General features: G+C 39.2%; 1 protein-coding gene across 1 annotated transcript; it reads left to right on the top strand.

Moving 5' to 3' along the window:
• The first annotated feature begins 805 nt into the window (after positions 1-805).
• TMEM237 (transmembrane protein 237) lies at positions 806-25,901 on the top strand. Its single transcript, XM_055398421.2, has 13 exons — positions 806-1,027; positions 3,043-3,074; positions 3,671-3,681; positions 4,589-4,645; positions 7,548-7,685; positions 13,259-13,379; positions 14,143-14,300; positions 16,538-16,661; positions 16,945-17,136; positions 19,028-19,101; positions 19,749-19,842; positions 20,560-20,681; positions 23,735-25,901. Exons 1-13 carry the CDS (start codon positions 986-988, stop codon positions 23,794-23,796), a joined length of 1,227 nt encoding a protein of 408 aa, XP_055254396.2. The 5' UTR covers positions 806-985; the 3' UTR covers positions 23,797-25,901.
• Positions 25,902-26,105: the final 204 nt, after the last annotated feature.

A 26,105-nucleotide genomic window follows, 5' to 3' on the forward strand; every position in this document is an offset into this window, starting at 1 on the left:
GACAGCCAGGTTCCCCTGTCCTTCACTCTCCTGGAATTGTCCACTGAGTCGGTGATGCCATCCAACCATTATATTCTCTGTTGCCCCCTTCTCCTGCCCTCAGTCTTTCCTAGGGTCTTTTCCAATGAGAGTGTTCTTGTCATCAGGTGGCCAAAGTATTGGAGCTTCCACTTCAGCATCAGTCCTTTCAACGAATTGATTTACTTTAGGACTGACTGGTTTGATCTCCTTGAAATCCAAGGGACACTCAAGAGTCTTCTCCAACACCACAGTTCAAAAGCATCAGTTGTTTGGTGCTCAGCCTTCTTTTATGGTCCAGCTCTCACATTCATACAGGACTACTGGATCATTCCCTAACTTTCCACATACCCGTGCCATCCATCTGCTCTTTCTTAATTATTGAGCAAACTGAGTGTGTGCTTCAAAATATCTGTAGTTTTCTATTTAAAGTGACCAAGCATTATTTTTCTCAGAAACCCAACCAAACAAAAAGAAGAAAACTGTCATTTTTTAACACTTATGTGAGCCCAGATTTTATGTCGTGCGTCTTTGGATGGAGGGTAAGCAACTGGAGAAAATCTGAGAATTGCCTGTTTCAACACACACTCATCAGTTCAGTCGCGCAGTCGTGTCCGACTCTCTGCGACCCCATGAATCACAGCATGCCAGGCCTCCCTGTCCATCAGCAACTCCCGGAGTTCACCTAAACTCGTCCATCGAGTCGGTGATGCCATCCAGCCATCTCACTCATACCCGAACCTAAACATTAGGTCTGGTGGCTAAACGCTTGCGCCTCTCAACCGCGAAGCGTCGGAACGCGAAGGCTGCCAAAGCGGAGGCGGGCGGAGACCTGCCCGGGGGCGGCGGCCTAGTCCCGCAACGCAGAGCCCCCGCCTCCCGCCGGTCCCGAAGGCTGCAGCGTTGCGGGGAACCAGGCTCCCGCCGGCAGCAGTTGCGCCGAGGGCCCCCAGGCGGGCACAGCGCCATGAGGGCCGACTCCAGGCTCGGGGTGGAGGAGGACCACCGGGTGAGCGGTGAGGGGCGTGGGGCCGACACCGACCTGCTGGGGACAAGAAGGGGCGAAGCCCGGTCTGGAAGCTCGCGCATCCGCCCCTTCGGCGCTCACAGGATAGGGATTGGGAGCGGGGGCTAGAAATTCTTCCCAGCGCCGGACCCGAACTCCAAGAGCCGGGCGGAGAGCCAGGCGTGAAGTTTCCGGGGGTCTGAGTGAAGGGGTTGTCATGACGCCGCCTCACTCCGACCCCACCCCTGCGGGTACTGGGGCTGCCGGTGAGGCCCTTATCAGCTCCTCCCGGAGAGCATTTTAGCTGCCCAGAAAAGAGATTTGTTTGCCAGCAGGGACTTTTAATCCTGGGCTTCTCTCACTTCTCTCGAACAAATCACTGCAGCCATTTGGGAAACTATGGGAGAAATCACGATTGCTATCCCGCACCCGCCGGAGTCTCCCCTCCCGGGGCCCCGACTCCAACGCCCCCCTTCCGGCAGGAGTAGCCCGGAAAGGCCACGCCGGGTGTCCGTGCTTCCCCTCGCTCCCACCCTGCTGCGTGGAGGCTGGGGGTCAGGACGGCCTGTGCGGCGCAGCTTGATGACGCATTGCTCCTGCGCGCGCGGCCCGCTAGGCGGCTGTGAACCCCGGCGGGTTGTGAGTTACCCGCGCCCTGGAGCCGGCGGCCGCTGGAGGGCCCAGCTTTAGACGCAATGGGGAAGAAGCAGGTGGTAAGCGAGCCTTAGTTACTTTCAGTTCAGTTGAGCCGTTCTACTTTCGAGGAACGTAGAGGTTGAGTTTCTGGATGAATGACACGTCATTTTTGCGGGACTTTTGAAATGAGGAGTTGTCGTCTGAACTGAGTGTTTGGTTGAACACGACCCATAGCATCTTTAGAACAATACCGTTTTGTAGACTGATGGAACAACACCTATCCTTTGCCAGTTCGGTTTTGACTACTGGATAGTGCTAAGACAGCCGGCCATGTCTTAATCTTGTTGCATGTTTATTAACACACTTTTTGAAAGAATGGATAGCTAAATGGGACAGTTGTGGAACAAGCAATGAGTTGTTTAAAGTTTAACCCTTCAAAATCAATGTCTTCTGCAAGCAGCTTGAGATTCTTGGAATATTAAACTGATTACTAGACATATTTGTTAGTATTTTATTTTGAAAGATTCCAGAGTGCTACTTAACTGTAATTTCTGTGACCTGCAAGCACTTCTTAAAAAACGTGTTATTTTATATTGGCCTACAGCCAATTAATATTGTGAACACTTTTCTTGTTCATGTCAAGTAGAAAATTTATAGTACATTTAGCATTTTTTTCTTCCTGCCCTAAATTGGGTGTTTCACGTTGTATTCAGAGTATACTTTTTAAAAGGTTACTATGTTGTGTTAGTAACATTTTTAAATCGTTACTATATAAATGTTAATATTTTACTCTGTGACTTAAAACCTCCATTGGCTTCCCATTGAATTAAAGCAAAATCTAAGTTCTTTCTGTTGGTCTTCCTAATTAATTTGCCCATGCCTTGATAACCGTGCTTCACCTTTATTGGCCTTCTTTTATCTGAAACTCTCCAAGCCTAATCTCCAGTAAAAGATTTTGTATTTGCTCCCCTTTGGCTCCTTTCTTATTCAGGTCTCAGTTCAAATACCTCAGAGAGACTTTTCCTAACTAAAGCAGCATTCTTCATTCATATATATATATATATATATATATATGCTTAATGTTATCTTCTAATAGTTAACCATTAGGATGTAATTTGCATAAAAGCAAGGATCTCTCAGTTCTGTTTATTAATGTATCCATAATGCTTAGAACAGTGCCTGGCCTGTAGATAGTGAGGAATATATGAAGGGAGGAATTTTATGTGAAATCTAGAAGTGATAGAAAAAATTAAAATTGCCCATCTGATTCTCATCAGTATGTCTTGGGTTTCATTTGATGAACAGGGTTATCAAAAATTTGAAATACATGAAGATGCTCCCAGGTCTTTACTTACAAGCAGTTTTCTGTCTTTTTCCCATAGCGTCCTCCACGAGCCCTTCCACCTGTGCCAAGGTAAAAATAATTCACAGTAATTTTATTATCTAGTTTTAAAAATGCAAATGAATAAAGTGAAAAAAATTGACTAGTACCATTGCACAATTAGAATAATTCAGAAAAGACTTCCTCAAGTTTAAAGATGAAAAATCCTTGAATCATTAAGATAACAGTTATAATTAAACATTCTGTTTCAAAGACTGAATGTCCACATATTAGTATACTGGGTCCATTCAGAATGTTTTAATGACTTGTTGATCAGAATTCTGATCTTATTTTGTTTGCGAGAATAGTTTCCTCAGAGTTTAAGCTGATTTTAATCAGTGACAACATAAGAGTTCTTAATCTGTTTAATCCACTTTATTAATAGACAGGGAGTATGTATATGTAGGTTCAGAAAATATTGGAGTTATTTTGTTAGTCTTATTAAACAGCTTATTACTTATAAATAATAAGCTAGTTTGTAAACTAGCTGATTTTCTGTGAAGGCTAATTTTATTTTAAATTTGTAATGATAGAAGTCAATTTACAGTCTGACAGTTTAATAGATTTCTAATTAATAGAGTTTCTCTTTTTGTCTCTGTCCTGATTAAATTTGGTGGTGTCATGTAAAGTGCTATTCAAGGTGAGTTAGTTTTCTGTTAATGTAAAATTTTCTAAATACAGTATTTGATGTTTGAAAGTTTTTTTCCCCTTAACTTTCCCTTAAAGTTGAATCTGAATAGTATACTTTATAATGTCACAATTTTTTTTATCATTAAATCTCCTATGACTGCCATTTTTAAAGGATGGCTGATACTATGTGACACTAGTTATATGGTTGATATTTGACCTTAAAAGTTAAAAAGCATTCATCCCTGAATGGAGTCACCTAGAACATAACTGTGGTCTTGCATATAGTTCTGTGATAGGGACCACATCTTCTTTTGTCTCATTTCATCAGGATAGACTGGGTTATGTCACACTAACCCCCAAATCTCAGTTACTTAATATCATAAGGGATTTTTCTGGATAATGCAAAGTCCATCGTAGGAACAAGCCAGGACAGTTACCTTCCTCTCCCTCTTCACTAATGATGCAGTGATCTCAGCTACTTTCATGCTGCAGTTCTGCCATCTTAACGTGAGGCCCTCTCAGTTGCCACAGCAAGGGATGGGGAAGCTGGAGGGTTACTCACTGGCTCTTTCAACGTCTTGGCTCCCAAATGGCACAGAACACTTCTGCTCACAGCCTCTTGGTCAGAACCAGTCATAGGCCCCAGTGCAAAGGGGCTGGGAAATGTAGGGGATCAGATGAATATTTGATGAGCCCACATTCTGTCACAGTTTATAACTTTACTGACCAGCCATGAGCTACCTGTGTTTACACTATGGGCTTCCTTTGTCAATTTCTCACCTTCTTCCCCTAATGTATAGAAGTTGCCTGGACCCAGGGAAGAGAAGGGAAAGGTCTTCCCCACTAAAAGTTCCCTTTTGACTCTTCCTTGCATTGACTTTTAGGCAGCCTTTTCTGGTGTTCTTTCTCTTTTATAGATGATATTCCACTTAGTCGTCCTAAGAAAAAGAAGCCCAGGACGAAAACCCCGCTTGGTAAGAAGTTGTTCTTTCTTGTGTGGGATCACAAGTTTTTCCAGGACCTTGGACATGATAAACATCACAGATCAGAGAGAGGCAAGGCCCTAACAGTCCCAAGTCACTGTTATGTTAAAAATAGAATCAAGTTCACTCTGAAGCAGTGGGATTCTTGATGGTAATGAGGGATAAGGCAATGGGCATGCTGAGGAGTATCTGGAAACATTTGTGGAATAAAGGGTAGTGCTGCCCCACATCTTAACTTCCACAACTCTTTGAGGTCTTTTATCCCCAGATAACATACATTGTCTTAAGCTGTGATCAGTTCCAGACCCTTGAACAGGATACTGGATTTAGAGACACAAGGTTCTTGTATCCCTCATTCTAGTCAGAGAATCTACATTAGAACACGAGTCTGAAGTCAGGGCCATATCATCCAGGTATTAAAACTCTAATAATGAGCAAATTCTATGAACTTTTTTTGTCTTATTCACTGATAATCTTGGATGTTCTGCTGGTAACTTGAACTCAGCATGTTCAGTATTTATTATTCCTTCCAATGATAAGTTTTACTTCTTTTTTAAAAAAATTTATTAATTTATTTGACTGCACTGGGTCTTAGTTGTGGCATATGGGATCTCTTTTTTTGCCTCTGCTGGGTCTTTGTTGCTTCATGTGGACTTTCTCGAGTTGTGGCAGATAGGGGCTACTCTCTAGGTGCAGTGTGTGGGCTTCTCATTGCTGTGGCTTCTCTTGTGGAGCACAGGCTCTAGAGCACACAGACTCACTAGTTGTGGTGCATGGGCTGAATTTCCCCACAGCATGTGAAATCTTCCTGGAACAGGGATCAAACCCGTGTCCCCTGCATTGGCGGGCAGATTCTTTACCACTGAGCCACCGGGGAAAGTCCAAGTTTTACTTCTTACTTACTTACTTTACTTTTTTACCTACAAGGTTTGTTCATGGACCCCCCCTGCTCTCCCAGGGACTAGGGCTGGAAACCTCAGAGGCACCTTTGAATTTTATTGTTTTCACTCTGCTTTCTGCCTCTCACAAACTTGCTACTGCTTCTTTCTTTTTATTTATTTAGTTATTTTTGGCTCTACTGGGTTTTTGTTGCTGTGCATGGGCTTTCTGTAGTTGCCGTGAGCAGGGGCTACTCTTCATTGCGGTGCGTGGGCTTCTCATTGCAGTGGCTTCTCTTGCTTCGGAGCACAGGCTTTAGGTGCACAGGCTTCAGTGATTGCAGCACTTGGGCTCAGTAATTGCAGCTTGTGGGCTCTAGAGCACTGGCTCAGTAGTTGTGGTCCATGGGCTTAGTTCCTCCACAGCATGTAGGATCTTCCTGGACCAGGGATTGAACCCATGTTTCCAGCATTTCAAGGTAGGTTCTTAACCACTAGACCACCAGGGAAGCTCAAGCTTGCTTTTTATGTAGTAATTTTAATGTATTTTTCCTGCTGTCATTTCCACTGCCGCAACCATGGTTAGTCTAGCACCTTTCTTCCTCTCACCTGAGGTACTGGGGTTGCCTCCGACATTGCTCTGTACCTCTAGCTTCCTTCCACCCTACTTTGTCCTGTCCACCACTGCTGGGTGAATGTCCTAAAGCTCATAGCTGGTCCTACGATATACCTGGTAGGAAACTTATATTAGCTTATCATTGCCTGATAAATGGAGTAATAGATGGTGGGTGTAAGAAAAGAGAAAAATGGAGATGGATGTATACAGAAAGACATACAGACATGGAACAAAAAGAAAAGAGAGGCAGATTCACAAAGATACTCGCTGAAATGCTAGGCTCTAAAAGTGTACTCACAATTAAGTACAGACATGTCTTACTTATGGACTTAAAAAGGTCACTGGTGAAGAATGCAATAAAGACTGAGTTATGGGAACAGAGGTACAGCTCTATCCCAGCTACCAACTGTTTTTCTTGTTAAAAAAGAAAAAAAAAATCAGTGCTCTCTACAAAAGGGATATATTGCTGTCTTTTATTAAAGTTGTTGTTCAATTAGGTTATTTCCAATTTTTCACTCCAACAATTTGCAGTTCTTCTACATAAAATAGTGGATGATGGGGTAGAAGAGATATTTCTATAAGATGGATTGCTGGCAGTGAAACTGATGAAAGGACCTATGCATTATTAATAAAAGTTTCTACTAAATCGCCTTTAACAGAGCTTTAGTTATCTTTGTACCAGAAACAGAATTTGAGTGTCACATTTGCTAAGTCCTTGAGAACGCTGGAAAATATCAACTTAAAAAAATTTTTTTTGTTAACCTAGTGGACAAAAAGTAGCTTATTTTAGTTTCCATTTCGCTGAATACTGTTGATAATACTAATATACTAATACATCTGTTCATTTGTTCACTCATTTGTATTCTTTTGTGAAGAAACTGGCAAGGGAATGTATGAAGCAGAATTCAGATCTGCCAAAATGTGTCAAAATCTGTTCAAAGATTTAATGAGGGGAGAGATTTATAAGTTCTCTGTTAATTCCAGTTATCGGTGATGACTTTATCATGTGTTAATTTATAAATGAAGGACTAAACTGTTGCTATTTAGAGGCTGATAATCCTCAAGGCGTAAGAGAGTTCCCCGTGGTGACAGTTTCTATCATGTTTTCACTGTTTTTGAGAGTTCAGAAGCAATTTTCCTGCTCCCTGTCTTTTGTTCTTTCTAGTCCCCAGGTTTCTTTCTTCCTCAGTCTTCCTTGTTCCCTCATTTCTTTGGTTTTTCAACTTGAAGCCAAGTTGCCGGTGAGGAGGGAGGGAATCAAGATTCGGGGCACAGTCAGTTCTGTGAGCGAAGACGACGTTATAGAGGAAACACTCCAGTTCCCCTTGCCCCATATTTTTGAGAGTTAGTAGTCTCTGCTCAAGTTATCCCCATTTCCCCCTACTCTGTTTCTCTGTAGCTAGTGCTTCTTCGGAAGGTCTTGTTCAGACTGCTGTTCACAGGCCACCTGAGGGCAGCGAGCCACCAACCAAAGACTCCATAGAACATCAAGAAGCTCCTGTTCAACGGAAGCAGAAGAAAACAAGGCTACCTCTTGGTATGTAAAGAAACCAAGGTTAGGTTGTGACAACAGTTGTGGTTTGAGGGATATGATTAAAAACCTGTCTGTTTCTGTTTTCCCCAGTCGTATCCAGTTGTTTCTTCTTCTTCTTTTTTTTTTTTGGCTAAAAATTTTTATTGCTAAGGTAACTTCAGAGGGTTAAGTCAGGAATATTTTAGAGGATCTCTTTTGATCATGAAGTGAAGTGAAGTGAAAGTTGCTCAGTGGTGTCTGACTCCTTGTGACCCTATGGACGTCCATGGAATTCTCCAGGCCAAATACTGGAGTGGGTAGCCTATCCCTTCTCCAGGGGATCTTCCCAACCCAGGTATCGTTTGGGGTCTCCTGCATTGCAGGCAGATTCTTTACCAACTGAGCTGAAAAGTGAAAGTGAAGTCGCTCAGTTGTGTCCTACTGTTTGTGACCCCATGGACTATAGCCTATGAGGCTTCTCCATCCATGGGATTTTCCAGGCAAGAGTACTGGATTGGGTTGCCATTTCCTTCTCCAGGGGATCTTCCTGACCCAGGGATCGAACCTGAGTCTCCCACATTGCAGGCAGATGCTTTTACCCTCTGAGCCACCAGGGAAGCCACCACCAACTGAGCTATGAGGGAATATATGTACAGATTATGAGAGAAAGTTTAGATCTTGGCGTGGCTTCCGATGGACAATGGACATTTAGTCTCTGACAGTTCTGGAGGCTAGAAGTCCAAAATCAATGTGTCCACAGGGCCATGTTTCCTCTAAAGTTTGTAGGAAAGAATCCACCCTAGCCTTTTCCAGATTCTGGTGGTTGTCAGTAGTTCTGGGCATTCTTTGGCTTGTAACAGCATAACTCCATTCTGTGCCCCCATCTTCACATTTTTCCCTGTGTTTCTGTGTCCAAATTTGGCTTTTCTTATAAGGACACCAGCCATTGAATTTAGGGCCCATCCTAATCCAGCATGACTTCATATTAACTTGATCACATCTGCAAAGACCCTATTTCTAGTCTCATTCACAGGTATTGGGGATTAGGACTTGTGTATATCTTTTTCAGGAGACACAATTCAATCCAGAACACATGTACATACACACACATACAGTAAAAAGAATGGAAGGATATAGCAAAGTGTCAACAGTGGTAGGATTTTTAGAAGGAGGAATTAGAGATGATTTTTTAAATTTTTCTTTCTTTATGTTTACTAAATTTTCATATGTGTAAGTGTTATAATAATTTAAAAAATGACAATGGATTTTATTAGAGTAAAAAAAAAGGAAGGAACAAAGATTGTAAGATTAGCTTTCTCCCACTAACATTAGTCCCAATGAATGGTTTATTGAAAAATAGTTCCCAAGACTATTTCTTTGTTTTCTTAGAAAACAGTAGATTCTTATTAGATGAAAAGATTACAGGAGTAGAGAGCAGGAACTAGAAAAGTCAGGAGAATGGAACACAGTTTTGAAAGGCAAGTTGAAGTGGGATACCACAGTGCCAGGGGGGCAGTAAAAGAAGAAGGAGAGGGCAGAAGAGGGGAAAAGAGACAGAAATGATCCTCAGACAGTTTTACCAACAGTTTATTTCATTCCTGGAAATAAGGATAGTTGAATTAAAACTACTCTCTCAGTAGTTCAGTTAGGGTACAAAGTTGAAAATCAAGATGGATACCAAAATACCTCGCTTTATAATTCAGGAGAAAATTTATTTATAAAAGTGATAGTTTTTAGAAAATTCAGATCCCAACTAAGTCCTGGACAGAGTACCTTTACTGCCATTCTAGAACGCACCTGCCACGACAGGCCTAGCTTCCTACATGTTGGTTTCATTTTTGTTTTGTGCAGCAGGTTGGCTGTACTGCTTCTATTTCCAGCCCAGGCTGTAAGTGCTTTTAAAAACAGATTTCTAGGGTCTTTGTGGGCATTCCAGGGAGCCATTTCCTGTATTTCCAGACAGGAAGAGTTGCTAGTGGGTTAGAAGGCTCCATTGACTTGCCTGCTTTGTGTTTAGAAAAGAGTTAACTCGGCAGGACTGGACAGGCCTACTTGCTGTAGGGCCACTTGACTGGAATCTGGGAACTTGGCAGGTAAACAGTTTTCTCAGTTTGTTTCAGTTCAGTTCAGTTGCTCAGTCGTGTCCGATCTTTGAGACCCGATGGACTGCAGCACGCCAGGCTTCCCTGTGCATCACCAACTCCCAGAGCTTACTCAAACTCGTGTCCATCAAGTCAGTGATGCCATCCAACCATTTCATCCTCTGTCATCCTCTTCTCCTCCAGCTTCAGGGCCTTCAATCTTTCCCAGCATCAGGGTCTTTTCAAATGAGCCAGCTCTTCGCATCAGGTGGCCAAAGTATTGGAGTTTCCGCTTCAACATGAGTCCTTCCAGTGAACACCCAGGACTCATCTCCTTTAAGATGGACTGGTTGGATCTCCTTGCAGTCCAAGCAACTCTCAAGAGTCTTCTCCAACACCATAGTTCAAAAGCATCAAATCTTTGGCAATCAGCTTTCTTCACAGTCCAACTCTCACATCCATACATGACTACTGGAAAAATCATAGCTTTGACTAGATGGACTTTTCTTGGCAAAGTAATGTTTCTGCTTTTTAATATTCTCTCTAGGTTGGTCATAACTTTCCTTCCAAGGAGCAAGTGTCTTTTAATTTCATAGCTGCAGTCATCATCTGCGGTGATTTTGGAGCCCCCCAAAATAAAGTCTGTCACTGTTTCCATTATTTTCCCATTTGCCGTGAAGTGATGGGACCGGATGCCATGATTTTAGTTTTCTGAATGTTGAGCTTCAAGCCAACTTTTTCACTCTTCTCTTTCACTTTCATCAAGAGGCTCTTTAGTTCTTCAGTTTCTGTCACAAGGGTGGTGTCATCTGCATATCTGAGGTTATTGGTATTTCTCCCGGCAATCTTGATTCCAGCTTGTGCTTCGCATTTCTCATGATGTACTCTGCATATAAGTTAAATAAGCAAGGTGACAGTATGCAGCCTTGACATACTCCTTGCTCAGTGTGGAAACAGTCTGTTGTTCCATGTCCAGTTCTAACTGTTGCTTCTTGACCTGCATACATGTTTCTCAGGAGGCAGGTCAGGTGGTCTGGGATTCCCATCTCTTTAAGAATTTTCCATAGTTTGTTGTGATCCACACAGTCAAAGGCTTTGGCGTAGTCAATAAAGCAGAAATAGATGTTTGTTTTGGAACTCTCTTGCTTTTTTGATGATCCAGCGGATGTTGGCAATTTGATCTCTGGTGCCTGTGCCTTTTCTAAATCCAGCTTGAATATCTGGAAGTTCACCGTTCACGTATTGCTAAAGCCGGGCTTGGAGAATTTTGAGCATTACTTTACTAGCATATGAGATGCGTGCAATTGTGCAGTACTTTGAACATTGTTTGGCATTGCCTTTCTTTGGGATTCGAATGAAAACTAACCTTTTCCAGTCCTGTGGCCACTGCTGAGTTTTCCAAATTTGCTGGCATATTACGTGCAGCACTTTCATAGCATCATCTTTCAGGATTTGAAATGGCTCAACTGGAATTCCATCACCTACTAGCTTTGTTTGTTGTGATGCTTCCTAAGGCCCACTTGACTTCACATTCCAGGATGTCGGGCTCTAGGTGAGTGATCACACCATCATGGTTATCTGGATCATGAAGTTCTTTTTTGTATAGTTCTTCTGTGTATTCTTGCCACCTCTTCTTAATATTTTCTGCTTCTGTTAGGTCCATACCATTTCTGTCCTTTATTGTGCCCATCGTTGCATGAAATGTTCCCTTGGTATGTCTTAATTTTCTTGAAGAGATCTCTAGTCTTTCCCATTCTATTGTTTTCCTCTATTTCTTTGCATTGATCACTGAGGAAGGCTTTCTTATCTCTCCTTGCTATTCTTTGGAACTCTGCTTATATCTTTTTTTTTCTCCTTTGCCTTTAGCTTCTCTTCTTTTCTCAGCTATTTGTAAGGCCTCCTCAGACAACCATTTTGCCTTTCTGCATTTCTTTTTCTTGGGGATGGTCTTGATCACTGCCTCCTGTACAATGTCACGAACCTCTGTCCATAGTTCTTCTGGCACTCTGTCTATCAGATCTATTCCCTTGAATCTATTTTTCACTTCCATTGTATAATCATAAGGGATTTGATTTAGGTCATACCTGAATGGTCCAGTTGTTTTCCCTACTTTCTTCAATTTAAGTCTGAATTTGTCAATAAGAAGTTCATGATCTGAGCCACAGTCCGCTCTGTGTCTTGTTTTTGCTAACTATATAGAGCTTCTCCATCTTTGGCTGCAAAGAATATAATCAATCTGATTTCGGTATTGACCATCTGGTCATGTCCATGTGTAGAGTCTTCTCCTGTGTTGTTGGAAGAGGGTGTTGGGTATGACCAGTGTGTTCTCTTGGCAAAACTCTGTTAGCCTTTGACCTGCTTCGTTTTGTACTCCAAGGCCAAATTTGCTTGTTACTCCAGGTGTTTCTTGACTTCCTACTTTTGCATTCCAGTCCCCTATAATGAAGAGGACATCTCTTTTGGGTGTTCGTTCTAAAAGGTCTTGTAGATCTTCATAGAACCGTTCAACTTCAGCTTCTTCAGCATTACTGGTTGGGATATAGACTTGGATTACTCTGATATTGAATGGTTTGCCTTGGAAACGAACAGAGATCATTCTGTTGTTTTTGAGACTGCATCCAAGTACTGCATTTCAGACTCTTGTTGACTGTGATGGCTACTCCATTTCTTCTAAGGGATTCTTGCCCACGGTAGTAAATATAATGATCATCTGAGTTAAATTCACCCATTCCAGTCCGTTTTAGATCACTGATTCCTAAAATGTCAATGTTTACTCTTGCCATCTCATGTTTGACCACTTCCAATTTACCTTGATTCATGGACATAACATTCCAGCTTCCTATGCAACAGTTTTCTACACTGATACAAAGCTTTCTCTATAATCTGTCGGGGTGGCTCACTGTGCACTTATGCATACAGTGAGATTTATGCTGAGCACCCGCTTTTCTTCTGGGCGTCTAGAATTTTGGTATGCGTTTGGCAGGAGGTGCCTCTGTGATCACTCCCCAGTAAAATTCCTGGCTGCTAAGTGACTGATCAGCTTCCCTGGAAGAGAAAGGAACACATGTGTCATCACAACTTGTTGCTGGAAGAACACTGATAGAGGACTCTTGGAAACTTGGACTTGGTTTCTTTGGGACTTTGTTCCATGAGCTTTTTCCTTCTTCTGATTGTGTTTTGTGTCTTTTTCCTGTAATAAATTGTAACTGTGAGTGTAAATGACTTGTGAGTCCGTTGAGTGATCATAGAACTTGGAGGTAATCTTGGAGCTCTGACACACCCTCAATGTTGGATGACTTAATTTTTCTTTTTTCATGTTGTTTGGCATCATTATTTCAGATTTTCTGTTGAGTGTTTAGAGGTATAAAATTTTAAAAATTAAAGATTAATAAGATGGTGAAAAAAATCAGGGACCAATTAGAATTCTTAAAGTTCTTTTGTCTTACAGAAGTCTTACATGCTACTTTTCTTTTTTGCATCATAATTATTTAAAAACTTAATCTGCTTTATTTTCAGAATTGGAGACTGCCTTTACCCAGAAGAAAACAGCTAGTCCATCTTTATTACCAAATGAAAATGGTATCAATGTGGAGCCAGATGAGGAGCCAGTTATTCAGAAACCTCGAAGGAAGACGAAGTAAGGATTTATTTGTCCTTCTAAATATTCTGCAGAGATATCCTGATGCTTAATTTGGAGCTCCCAAACAGGAGCTTCTAAGTCTTATTAAATACTTGCAGTTGTGTGTCTGTAGGATAAGTAGTATTACAAAGGTATTAGTTAAACTAGTCTAAGGATAACTTTGAAAAGAGTAAGCCCACTGAGAAAAGTAAAATATTATATTTAAGTAAAATATTTTAGGAGCTGTATCCAAAGAAGAGGAACACAAATAGGAAGATTTTATATAAGTAGTAAAAATATTATATATTAAAGATTAAAAATTAAAGGTGATATAATAAGGTAGGCTATTATATATTTTCTCATATTAATAGAATTAAAATTATGATTATTCTAACAATACATAAAATGTTTATTTCATAGGAAATTAAATCCCAGGTAGAATAGAATGGTATACTTTAAAGAAGTATACTGAAAGTTATATAACACTGTGTTCATATTTGGAAATGACCCTACACATAGTGATCAGTATCTGTATAGAATCATATAATTTTAAGTCTATAAAGAACCTTTCAAATCTAGTTTAGTCACTTCATTTTCCAGATGAGAAAACTGAGGCCCACAGAAATGTAAGTGACTTGCTGTACCTGATCCATTTGAGTAAAAACGAAATTTTCTGACTCCAAATCCAGGGTTCCTTCCATTAGACTTGTAAGAACCTCCTTATTTGGGTCTATAAAAGGTCAGAAATCATCCATTTCTCTTACATTCTCCTTGATTACAGGAAAACCCAGCCAGCGCAATTACATTATGCCAATGAACTAGGAGTTGAAGATGAAGACATAATTACTGACGAGCAAAGTAGTCCAGAACAACAATCTGTATTCACTGCACCCATGGGCATTAGCCAGCCTGTAGGCAAAGTGTTTGTGGAAAAAAGCAGTAAGTAGGTCCTTGTTTTGGAACATGAACCCTTTAAGAATTATACAAGGATATCCTTTGACCTATATTATACTTCTGGAAATCTGAATTAAGGAAATAAATAAAAATATGGATAAAAATTTATACATAAAGCTAATCGTCACATTGTTATTAACGAGGGCAAAAAACTGGAAAAAACCTAAATGTAAAACAGAAGGGGAGTGATTTCAGACAGTTTATGGCATATCTATACAATGAAATCTTCTGCACCACTAAAAATAATGTTTAGGGAGAATTTTTCACTTTATGGTAAGATGCTAATGAAAAGTAAACATGCATACTTGTAGTTAGATTTGAACTATAGGGAAATGCATAGAACAAAAGACTAGAAGAAAATATGCTAAAATGTTAATGCTGGTTGTTTCTAGGTTATGAGATGATTGGTAATTTAAAAACCCTCCCTCTCCCCCCATCCATTTCTCTATTCTCTGTTGTACTTTTACCAGGTTTCTGCAATTGGTAGTGATATTGGTGGTGGAGCAAGTAATGATATAAATTCTATCATTAAAAATAAATAAGATAAAATACATGATAGTATTACCATATTAAATGAAAAATACAACATTTTAGCTATATTTTCTTTCAGAAAATAGTTCTGACATTCTATATAGCACACATTGGTTATAACACTACATTTGTGGAGTTTAAGAAAAACCTACTGAAAGCATCATCATAACCATATATTAGTCCCATGGATATGCTGTGAACATGCTGCCTAAAGAACTCTTCTAAAACGTAAAGGTTAACCCTTAAAATTTACAACTTAGATTTTGCGTAAATTGTTTTAGGATTCTGATTCCTTAAGAGCCCACTTAGGGGATCTTGGCGTTGTTGGCCAGTGAGAAACCTGTGACCCACAGAGGCGGGCTCACCCAGGGTTTCACAGTTGATTAGTACAGAATTGGGACTCGAACCAAAGTTTCATGACTTCTAGTTAAGGGCTGTTAGAGGAGCCTGGCAGGTTACAGTCCATCGGCTTGCAAAGAGAGACACAACTGAGCATGCACGCAGCAAGCAGCAGGACTAGTATACCATGTGGCCATTTAATTTGCTTTGGTCTGTTTTCAAGCATTGAAGGGCCTGATGTTGAAGCTGAAACTCCAATACTTTGGCCATCTGATGCAGAGAGCTGACTCATTTGAAAAGACCCTGATGCTGGGCAAGATTGAGGGCAAAAGGAGAAGGGGATGACAGGATGAGATGGTTGGAGGGCATCACCAACACAATGGACATGGGTTTGGGTGGACTCTGGGAGTTGGTGATGGACAGGGAGGCCTGGCGTGCTGTGGTTCATGGGGTCGCAAAGAGTCTGACACGACTGAGCGACTGAACTGAACTGAATTGATTTTCAAGCAATATCACACAATCCTCATTTTTATTCTTGCTTCCTGTAGCACAGAACCTTCCCTTAGTAAAGTAGTTGACCATGAAACGTACCAGTGATTTGCCCAGCAGTTGCTTTTTCTTTGGGAACATTAGGTATCCCACTTCTGTCTTTCCTTCTCCAAAGTGGCTGACAGCCAGGTTTGGCAAAGATAATGGAAACTTTCCAGTTTCCTGAGGTCCATTTGTAGATTGGCTGATGAATGAGAAGGAGCCTCCTTGTCTGCAGTAGAAGCATAAAGCTCTGCTCATAGTATTGAGTTCTGACCCTTGAACTGACAGTTTCCATGGGAATCTTCTTAAGACCAGTGTATGAAACAGTCCGTTTCTTTTCTGTCATCACAGAACGCCATACTGCATACGCTGGCATCTTTTCCTGAGAAATTTGAAATGTTTTCAAATATTGACTTACCTTTATAGTGGTAGGATTTACACTTTAATACTTGTAATAATCTCTAAATTAGAATCTTTTAGACTGTATCATGTTAAAGGTTTCCAGACTTCATTCTGAATTACAAGTTCATTGTTGTATTTCATTAAATAACTTGATTTCCAGGACTGCTACTTTAACATCTGTTTTGGGTTGAGAAGAAAGTACGTGGACATCATTTACTTCTCTTCAAGATTAAAACATTGTATGTTTTTAGCAACTGAGAGAAAAGAGACTTCTGAAATAGCCAAATCAAGGAGAATTTTTAGACAAGAAAACAGTAAAATTTCAGTCTCAACATGAGGGTTCTTAAATGTGGAATAACAAGAAAGATCACCAGGGTTCTCTGTTGTGAGTTGTTTTTAATTGTGTGTTGTGTTCTTAGGGCGATTCCAGGCTGCTGATCGTTCAGAGTTGATTAAGACCACAGAAAAGATCGATGTGTCGATGGACATGAAACCTTCCTGGACGACCAGAGATGTTGCACTGTCAGTGCATCGGGCTTTCCGGTGACTGATTTTTTGGACTTTTCTTAAGACAAATGTTCCACAATTTTTTTTTTTTAAGTGTTGATTGTTCAATACTGTTAAAAAATTGACAAAATGGTGGGTGAATATATTTTTCAAACATTCAATTAGAGTTAAATAATCTGCCTATTAGTATAAAGAAAAGAAAAGCTTGTTTTTACTTTTTGTGAAATGTTGAACTTTATTCTTACACGTGAAGTAATTTGAAGAAAGAGCTTTTTGCTTTAGTCCTTTGTGTATGTTAACAAAACCGTTTTCTATTCAGGATGATTGGTGTCTTCTCCCATGGCTTCCTGGCTGGCTGTGCCGTGTGGAACATTGTTGTGATCTATGTTCTGGCAGGAGATGAGCTTTCTGACTTCTCAAACCTTCTGCAACAATACAAGACATTAGCATATCCATTCCAGAGTCTTCTCTACTTGCTTTTGGCTCTGAGTACCGTTTCAGCCTTTGACAGGTAAGACTGTTATGACCGTAGGCCTCTCTAACTTTCTTCAGAAGGAAGTGTTGAGCAAAATGTGTCCCTGACAAACTATGACATTTTCAAAATAGAATTACAGGATATTAATATTATTTTGACTTTTAAAGAGCCATTCTGTTTCTGTTCTTTTTCGGGGGGACAAGATGGGACTATTGTGAGCAAAAACATACCACCAAGTCTTAACCCATTCTAACATCAACTCTAAATCCAAAATTTCATCCAAATATAATCAACTCAAAAAGTTCCAAACACACACACTGCTGTAACTATAACCAACAGGGACCTATTGTATAGACCATGGAACTCTGCACAGTGCACAATGGCAGCCTGGATGGGAGAGGGGCTTGGGGAGAATGGATACATGTATATGTTTGGCTGGGTCCCTTCTTTATTCGGGCTTCCCTGGTGGCTCAGAGGTTAAAGTGTCTGCCTCCTATGCGGGAGACCCGGGTTCGATACCTGGGTCGGGAAGATCCCCTGGAGAAGGAAATGGTAACCCACTCCAGTATTCTTGCCTGGAGAATCCCATGGATGGGGAAGTCTGGTAGGCTACAGTCCATGGGGTCGCAAAGAGTCAGACACAACTGAGCGAGTTCACTTCACTTCACTTCACTTCACTTCTTTATTCACCTGAAACTATCACAACATTGTTAATTGGCTATACCTCAATACAAAATAAAAAGTTAAAAAAAAAGAAGACCCAAACATCTTCCAATGAATTGAATCAGGTATAGTCAAGACTCTGGGTATTATATTAGTTTCCTAGGGCTGCTGTAACAAAAATACCAAAAACTGGGTGGCTTGAAACAACAGGAATGTGTTCTCTCACAGGTTTGGAATCTAAAAGTCTAAAACCAAGGTGTTGGCAAGGTTGGTTTCATTTTAGACGGATCCATGGAGAGTCTATTCCTGCCTGTTTCTTAGCTTCCAGTGGCAGTCCTTGGTGTTCCTTGGCTTGTAGATTCTTTACTGAAGCCTCTCCCTCAGTTATCAGATGACAATCTTACCTGTGTGTCCATGGATCTGTATCTCTTCTTGTAAAGACACCAGTCTTATTGAATTAGGGCCCCTTGTAATGGCCTCATCTTGACTGCATCAATAAAGATTCTATTTACAAATAGGGTCACATTCACAGGTTCCAGGGTTTAGAAGTTCAATATGTCTTTTTCAGTTCAGTTCAGTTGCTCAGTCATGTCCGATTCTTTGCGACCCCATGAATCACAGCATGCCAGGCTTCCCTGTCCATCACCAACTCCCGGAGTTCACTCAAACTCATGTCCATCGAGTCGGTGATGCCATCCAGCCATCTCATTCTCTGTCGTCCCCTTCTCCTCCTGCCCCCAATCCCTCCCAGCATCAGAGTCTTTTCCAGTGAGTCAACTCGTCGCATGAGGTGGCCAAAGTATTGGAGTTTCAGCTTTAGCATCAGTCCTTCCAATGAACACCCAGGACTGATCTCCTTTAGAATGGACTGGTTGGATCTCCTTGCAGTCCAAGGGACTCTCAAGAGTCTTCTTAGGAACACAATTTAACCCACTAAGAAAACAACAGCTTATCACTCAATAATATGAGTAATAAAAGGAAGTAGAATATAATGAAATGGCTGATCAAGTTTGTTTCTTCTTAATGCTAAAGGAATGATGATTAAAATAGTCTTTTAGTTAAATGTTTTATGTGGCCTTTGTAAATAAGATTCTTTCATGTGTGTTAAGTATAAACTGTAGCTACTTAAAGCTTCATACTAGACAGTACATGTGGTAGCATTAAAATACAGAAGAAAGAAACTGTTGTCTAGAGACTATAGTTTTGTACAGTTTTGTAAGAAGTTTACAACTATACTGTGACAAGAAGCTGTTGTATTTTCTAGGATTGACTTTGCTAAAACATCAGTAGCAATCCGAAATTTTCTTGCTCTGGATCCAAGAGCTTTAGCATCTTTCTGTAAGTAAATAATTCGATAATTGTATAAATTTGAATCAGAAAAAAAGTATAATTTTATTTTTTAAATGATTTTATATTATTGCTACTTATAAACATTTCATGTCAATATTCAGTGGAATTTGTAATTAAACTATGGTAGGTATAATTTTGATAGAATTATTTTTCAGTGGAGGTTTAGAATTATTTTTCAGTAGAGGTTATCTAACTTTTTAAAGTTTATTGTTCTGTATTACTTAATATTTAACTTTTGTGTTTTCTACTTGACATTAAACAAATAGGGCTGATAGGGCATTTTAGTAACAAATACTATTTTTTTTAACCTTTTTGGTAATTTGGAGTAAATTTTGTTCTAATTATGAGAATATTAATAAAACTAATTTTAGGACCTTAAATCATTTAATTTCTTAAATGATCTTCTAGATTCTTGTCAGTCTAATGATTAAATAGTGAGTATCTAAAGACCCTTCTCTATCTGTACTGAAAAATAATGCAAGACTATCCAGCCTATTGAAATTGACCAAATGAAATTTTTTTGTGTCATCATTTCCCAAAGCTCAGATTATTTTTTACCTTAAAGTTATTTATAAATTCCAAACAAACTGGGTTGTTAAAAATACATTATTAGTAATTCATTTGTCTTTTCTCAGTGTACTTTACTGCTCTTATATTATCTCTGAGTCAACAAATGACAAGTGACAGAATCCACCTTTACACACCTTCTTCTGTTAACGGTAGCCTCTGGTAAGAATTCATAATAGCACTAGTAACTGTTGATCGTAATAATAGCAACAGTGGGTGGAATGGTGCTATTCTTGTTTTTTCACTCTTTTACTTGTTTTCATCTATAAATAGTAATGAGGGCCTTGTTTTTGTTTCTAAAATTGTGGCCAAAAAAACCCCCTATTCTGTTGGTTAATGGATAACTATTGTTATATACTCTTGCATTTTTAATGAAATGTTTTGTAAACAGTGTTTTAAATCTTTTAAGTTACGGTTTTAAAATTCTCATGATATATATAGTGTATTTCATGCTGCTGCTGCTGCTGCTGCTAAGTCACGTCAGTCATGTCCAACTCTGTGTGACCCCATAGACGGCAGCCCAATAGGCTCCTCTGTCCCTGGGATTCTCCAGGCAAGACCATTGGAGTGGGTTGCCATTTCCTTCTCCAAGGCATGAAAGTGAAAAGTGAAAGTGAAATCGCTCAGTTGTGTCCTACTCTTTGCGACCCCATGGACTGTAGCCTACCAGGCTCCTCTGTCCATGGGATTCTCCAGGCAAGAGTACTGGAGTGGGTTGCCATTGCCTTCTCCGAGTGTATTTCATAGGGAAGTTATATTTTATGCTTGTTATTCCTCTAGATAAGGATGGCTAATTTTTTTTTAAGTTTATAAAATAGACATATCTGGATATATGGATCACAATGAAGACATTTCTGATGAGTATTTCTGTACCTCTAGGGCAGAAGGAATTGAAGAGCAGGTTCTCCAGCCATGGATTGTGGTGAATCTGGTGGTGGCACTTCTGGTTGGGTTATCTTGGCTTTTTTTGTCTTACAGGCCAGGCATGGATCTTAGTGAAGGTATTAAAGAAAAAAATAGTATAAGTACATCATAAAATCTTCTATAATGACTTCATAAATCTTCTTTTAATGGATATAGCATTATGTCATTTATACTTTATAGTATTATAGCATTTCAATAACAAAGATGCATTTAAAATAACCCAAGATGTAAAGCAATAAAGTGGTGAAACTGAATGGTGCAAAAAACAGAGGCGTGGATAGGAGAGCTGGACTCTTGGAGCACTTAGTGAGGGTTTCCACATGTTTTGGAGATATTTCTTTTCTTGGACCCTTTCAGGTATTTTATAGAAAGTCTTTGCTCTTCCTTTCTCTTAGTCTCTTTCTGATCAAAGTATCTCTTGCTGCTCAGTTGCTAAGTCGTGTCTGACCCTTTGTGAACCTATAGACTATAGCCCTCCAGTCTCCTCTGTCCATGGGCTTTTCCCAGCAAGAATACTGGAGTGGGTTGCCATTTCCTCCTCCAGGGGATCTTCCCAACCCAGGGGTTGAACCTGCAGCTTCTGCTGTGTTTTCTGCATTGCAGGCAGATTCTTTACCGCTGAGCCTCTCGGGAAGCACATAAATTTGAAATAAATCATATGCTTCATCTGTTAGCCTCTGATAGACACACATTCAAGTGAATATATTCTTACCTCCTCCTCTACCTGGCACAAATTCTTAACCCTTCATTGTCTAATGAAGTGTTTAGCAATCTTTAGTGTGCCCAGAGTAAAGTGAGATTTACTAATCTGTAGTCCTCAGATCCCTTTTGGAACACCTGAAGAAGAATCACATTTGCAAACTGCTAGTCTTTCAGCATTGCTCTGAGAACAGCTTAGTATTTGTATTGTAAGTTGTGTTTCCTGGTAAATGTTCCACAGTTTCACCCTTGAATCTCTTTGCCTTTTTCTGGATTTTGGCTATTATTTTATTCTTGATTTGTTAAACAAAGCATTTAACTACAATTTGATCAACTGATTATAGCCTGTGTTTCAGAAATCTTGGAACTGAGAATCTTTCCAACATTTCATTTGTAAAAACCAAGACAAAAAATGTAATCTTGTGTGTTTTCATTCATGAATGTACCTTTTCTTGTGTTCAGTTCAGTTCAGTTTCAGTTCAGTTCAGTCGCTCAGTCATGTCCGACTCTCCGCAACCCCATGAATCACAGCACGTCAGGCCTCCCTGTCCATCACCAACTCCCGGAGTTCACTCAAACTCATGTCCACAGAGTCGGTGATGCCATCCAGCCATCTCATTCTCGGTCGTCCCCTTCTCCTCCCGCCCCCAACCTTATTATTCCTTTTAGATATATTTTAAATATTTTAAAAAATCTTCTTAGGCTTTAGGTAGTTTGCAGTTTTTCTTTAACTTGGTGGAGTTTTTCATCATTCAAAGAATTTTTTTTTCATCTAATATTTATATCAGGGGACTTTATTTTACTAAGTTCCTAAAGTTTTCTTTTCTTTTTTTTAATATTTCTTGGTATTTTAGTAAATTATGGGACTAGCTTAGTGATAGTTTAAATGTCGAAATGCCAATTAATAACATTCTCCACTGGGATTGAAGCTAATTCAGCTGGCTTATGCAGTATTCAATCTTAATCACAAAGTGTATGTTATTTATATCTCCAGAATCCTGCTCTCTTTTAGGGTTATGTGAGTCAAATAGCATTTCCATATGGATAAAAGAAAAAGGAAATATAAAATGAGGAAGATAATACTCACTTAAAGGGAGTTTATGGTGATTAAATGGGGTCACATATTTAAACTTTGCTGGCACACACCTGATCTTAGTTCAGGTCCTCTATGTCTGTGTCCTATATTTTAGATTATCTTGATCACTATAGAATTAGACTTCTTTAGCCGTTTAATGATCCTGGATTCTCTAAGTGACTTAAACTTCCTGGTGTGAGTTATTATATTGTCTCTATTATATATGTTTTATTTTTCAGGAGTTACAATGCATTAAAAACTTGTGTATCTCAAAATGCAAAACTTGTACGTTTGTCAATAGCTCATCTTTTAAATATATAAATTAGCCTGGGATAGAACCTGCATGCTGAATTTACTAATTAAGAAATGAGAAACCAGAAATATAAAGGTGGCATAGAAATACAAGAAACTATTCTTAAGTAATCTTTTAAAACTTTGAACAGAGTTACAGATTTTGCCATTTGTTATAAGCTGGTATATGTAATTTAACCAGAACCATGAGAAAGTTGGTATTGTGTGAATTCTGAGGCACTTTCGACATGTTGTAGGAGTGATGTGGACTTTCTTGAGTTTTACACATTCATAAGTGAATGGTCTGTATCTCGTGCCTTTGTTGGTTTTCTGTGAGCTGTAGTTTCTGGGAAATGAGCAGCTCTCATTCCTGTAACTCTTGTAATCCAGTCATTCGTGTGCCTCCTTCATGAGGATTCAGTGTGGCTGTGGTGCTGTTATCCCTCTGATGGGAACGCTAACTCAGTGTAAAGCCCCAAAGATCTGTTACTTATTTTTATTTCATATTGTACTATATTTTATTTACAGTGTTATGGTTGTTTCAGGTGTATAGCAAAGTGATACAGTCATATATATATATATGAATTAACAAAAGCAGTTCCCATCTTTTGATGGGGAGCTTGTGGTTTATAATATAAATGGCATTATTTTGAGAGAGGGTAACTTAGGTATGGCATTGGGTTTTTTTCTTTTTGCAGCTTGAGGCAGTTGTAGAATAACTTAATGTAGCTTTTTGCAACTGTGTATTCTACAGTATTATTTTCATTTAGTGAAATTTTAACTGTTAATGTTTATGGCATTGTGCTTTGTACCATTTATTAAATAAAAATTAAAAAAAATAAAACTCAGAGGTCACTATCAAGAAATCTTACTTGTACTAAGTAAGAATTATATAATATAATAATATAATATATAATATAAAGAATTTAATAATTTATAACAAAGAATTATAATTCTATTATATAATATGTCAATATTTTAAGACTGTTCATTAGTAAGTTATAAAACTCTTTATGAGATGCTGGGAAATCATTTTAAGTATGATTTGTTTATCTTCTCTCCCAGAGTTGATGTTCTCCTCAGATGTGGAAGAATATCCTGATAAAGGAATCAAAGCCTCTTCATAGTGCCAACTCACCTTCTGAGTAATAACCTAGTATTTAGAATTTTTCCCATTCTTGTTTTTAAATGTATTTTTGTATATGTGCAGATGTATTTGGAATTGATTTTTGATTATATAATACTGAAAAATTTCTCAGGATTATGGAAAATGTTAAAATTGTATCTGCAGTTTATACCCAAACATTAATTTCTATAGCATTATCGTCTTTACAGTGAAGGAGATAATGAACTAGAAACCAACAGGTGAAAGTTTATTTCCTTTTTTTCAGATTAGTTGCATTTATAATCATTATCTTTAAAAGCAGTAATAAAAAAGCCATAACTTTAGTGTTACAAAATATCTATCAGGTTTAAACATAAATTTAGAGAATAGAGAAGAAGGGGAGGAAAAGGACCTTCATTATTTATTTTTCATGTTTCCTGACTGAATAAATTGAAATATGAATTTGTCATTTTGAAACTGGTTCAGTGGTTGTATATCATGTAATAAGTAAAATGTAATTAGCTTGAAAGATGGCTAATAAAAAGGAAATGTAACTTTCGTTTGAGAAGTTTTATAATTGTAAAAGTTTATTTTCTTTAAGACCTATACCAGTAGTTCCCATATCTGGTTGCACATCAGAATCATTTAGGGAGCTTTAAGAAACATATATAGCAAAAGAGAAGCCAAGCTGGCCAAGAGTTCAGGAGAGTAAAGGAGAGGCCTGTGAGCTGATTAAGTTAACACTCATTTGACCTCTGCAGACCTTTTCCTCTGCCTCTTTTTTTAAATGACAAGAAGTATGAGTAGAAATTCACCATACCTGTTCCCAAGTTCTTTGTCAGAGAGATCTTTGACCTTCATGGAAATCCCACTCTTCAGGTGGGTCTTGAACTGGAAGAGATCTCTTCAGAGCTGTATCTATTGGTGCCTCAACTGATATGAGACTTAGAGCTCAAGACATTAAGGCTCACTGTGGGAAAAGATGTCTCATAGTCTCTTGAACACCTCAGTAAAACTGAGCCTGCCTTAATTAGCAACCCACTGAATGCTGTGGAAAAGAAGAGGACTGATAAGTTGATGGTGGAGTTGGGTGGTGCTGAGAATAGGTCTAAATTTGATACACATGCCATACTAGAAATATCTTGCTTGTCTATAAGGTATTCTCCAGCTGTCAGGAGCTGCTGAAAAGGGAATCCCCTTACTGTCACACATGTGTGTATATCTATGTATATATTAAGTTCTATATAGTTTTATCAATTGTGTATGTTTGTGTATCTACCAAGTCTAAAAGCTGTAAGAATCTCTCATGTTGCCCTTTTATAAACAGATAATATCCTTCCTACATCCTTTCCCTATATCCCTAACCCCAAGCCCTGGCAATTACTAATGTCTTCTATTTCTTAAATCTTATAATTTCAATAATAAGTTGGATTATACAATATGTAATCTTTTGGGATTAGCTTTTTTCTGCTCAGTGTATTCCCTGGAGATTCACCCATGTTGTAAGGCCATAGTTCATCCCTTTTTATTGCAAAGTCACATTGCAAGGTATTGAAGTTTAACCATTTACCTGTCAAAGGATATCTGAGCTGATTCCACTTTTTTATTTATAAATAAAACTACTATGAAAATTTGTGTATAGGTTTTTGAATGAATGTGAGTTTTATAGATTTTATTTTCTTGGGCTCCAAAATCAATGTGGATGGAGACTACAGCCACGAAATTAAAAGATGCTCCCTCCTTGGAAGAAAAGCTATGACAAACTTAGACAGACTATTAAAAAGCAGAGACATCACTTTGCCAACAAAGGTCCATATAGTCAAAGCTATGGTTTTTTCAGTAGTCATGTACGGATGAGCACCAAAGAACTGATGTTTTTGAACTGGAGTGCTGGGGAAGACTCTTGCGAGTCTTGTCACAAGGTCAAACCAGTCTATCCTAAAGGAAATCAACTGAGAATATTCATTGGAAGGACTGATGCTGAAGTTGAAGCTCCAATACTTTAGCTGCCTGATGCAAAGAGCCAACTCACTGAAAAAGACCCTGATGCTGGGAAAGATTGAGGGCAGGAGGAGAAGGGGGCAACAGAGGATAAGATGGTTGGATGGCATCACTGACTCAATAGACAGGAGTTTGAGCAAACTCCAGGAGATAGTGAAGGACAGGTAAGTCTGGTGTGCTCCAAGTCCATGGGGTCATAAAAAGTTGGACAAGACTTAGTAACTGGACAACAACAAAAACACCCAAGAGTAAAACCGCTGGGTTGTATGGTAGTTTTATGTTTAGTTTGTTAAGAAATTGCCAAACTCTTTTTCTAGGGTGACCATTACC

The sequence above is a fragment of the Moschus berezovskii genome, chromosome 2 (assembly GCF_049115385.1).
Source record: "Moschus berezovskii isolate FMDL1 chromosome 2, NW_MosBer_1.0, whole genome shotgun sequence".
Taxonomy (NCBI): domain Eukaryota; kingdom Metazoa; phylum Chordata; class Mammalia; order Artiodactyla; family Moschidae; genus Moschus; species Moschus berezovskii.

What these genes read in the sequence shown, in the direction of transcription:
- TMEM237 (XM_055398421.2), top strand. Translation starts at nt 986, where the DNA reads ATGAGGGCCGACTCCAGGCTCGGGGTGGAGGAGGACCACCGG. An exon ending in AAACCTCGAAGGAAGACGAA is followed by an intron (nt 13,380 to 14,142) that starts GTAAGGATTTAT and finishes CCTTGATTACAG; the next exon opens with GAAAACCCAGCCAGCGCAAT. An exon ending in ACCGTTTCAGCCTTTGACAG is followed by an intron (nt 17,137 to 19,027) that starts GTAAGACTGTTA and finishes TGTATTTTCTAG; the next exon opens with GATTGACTTTGCTAAAACAT.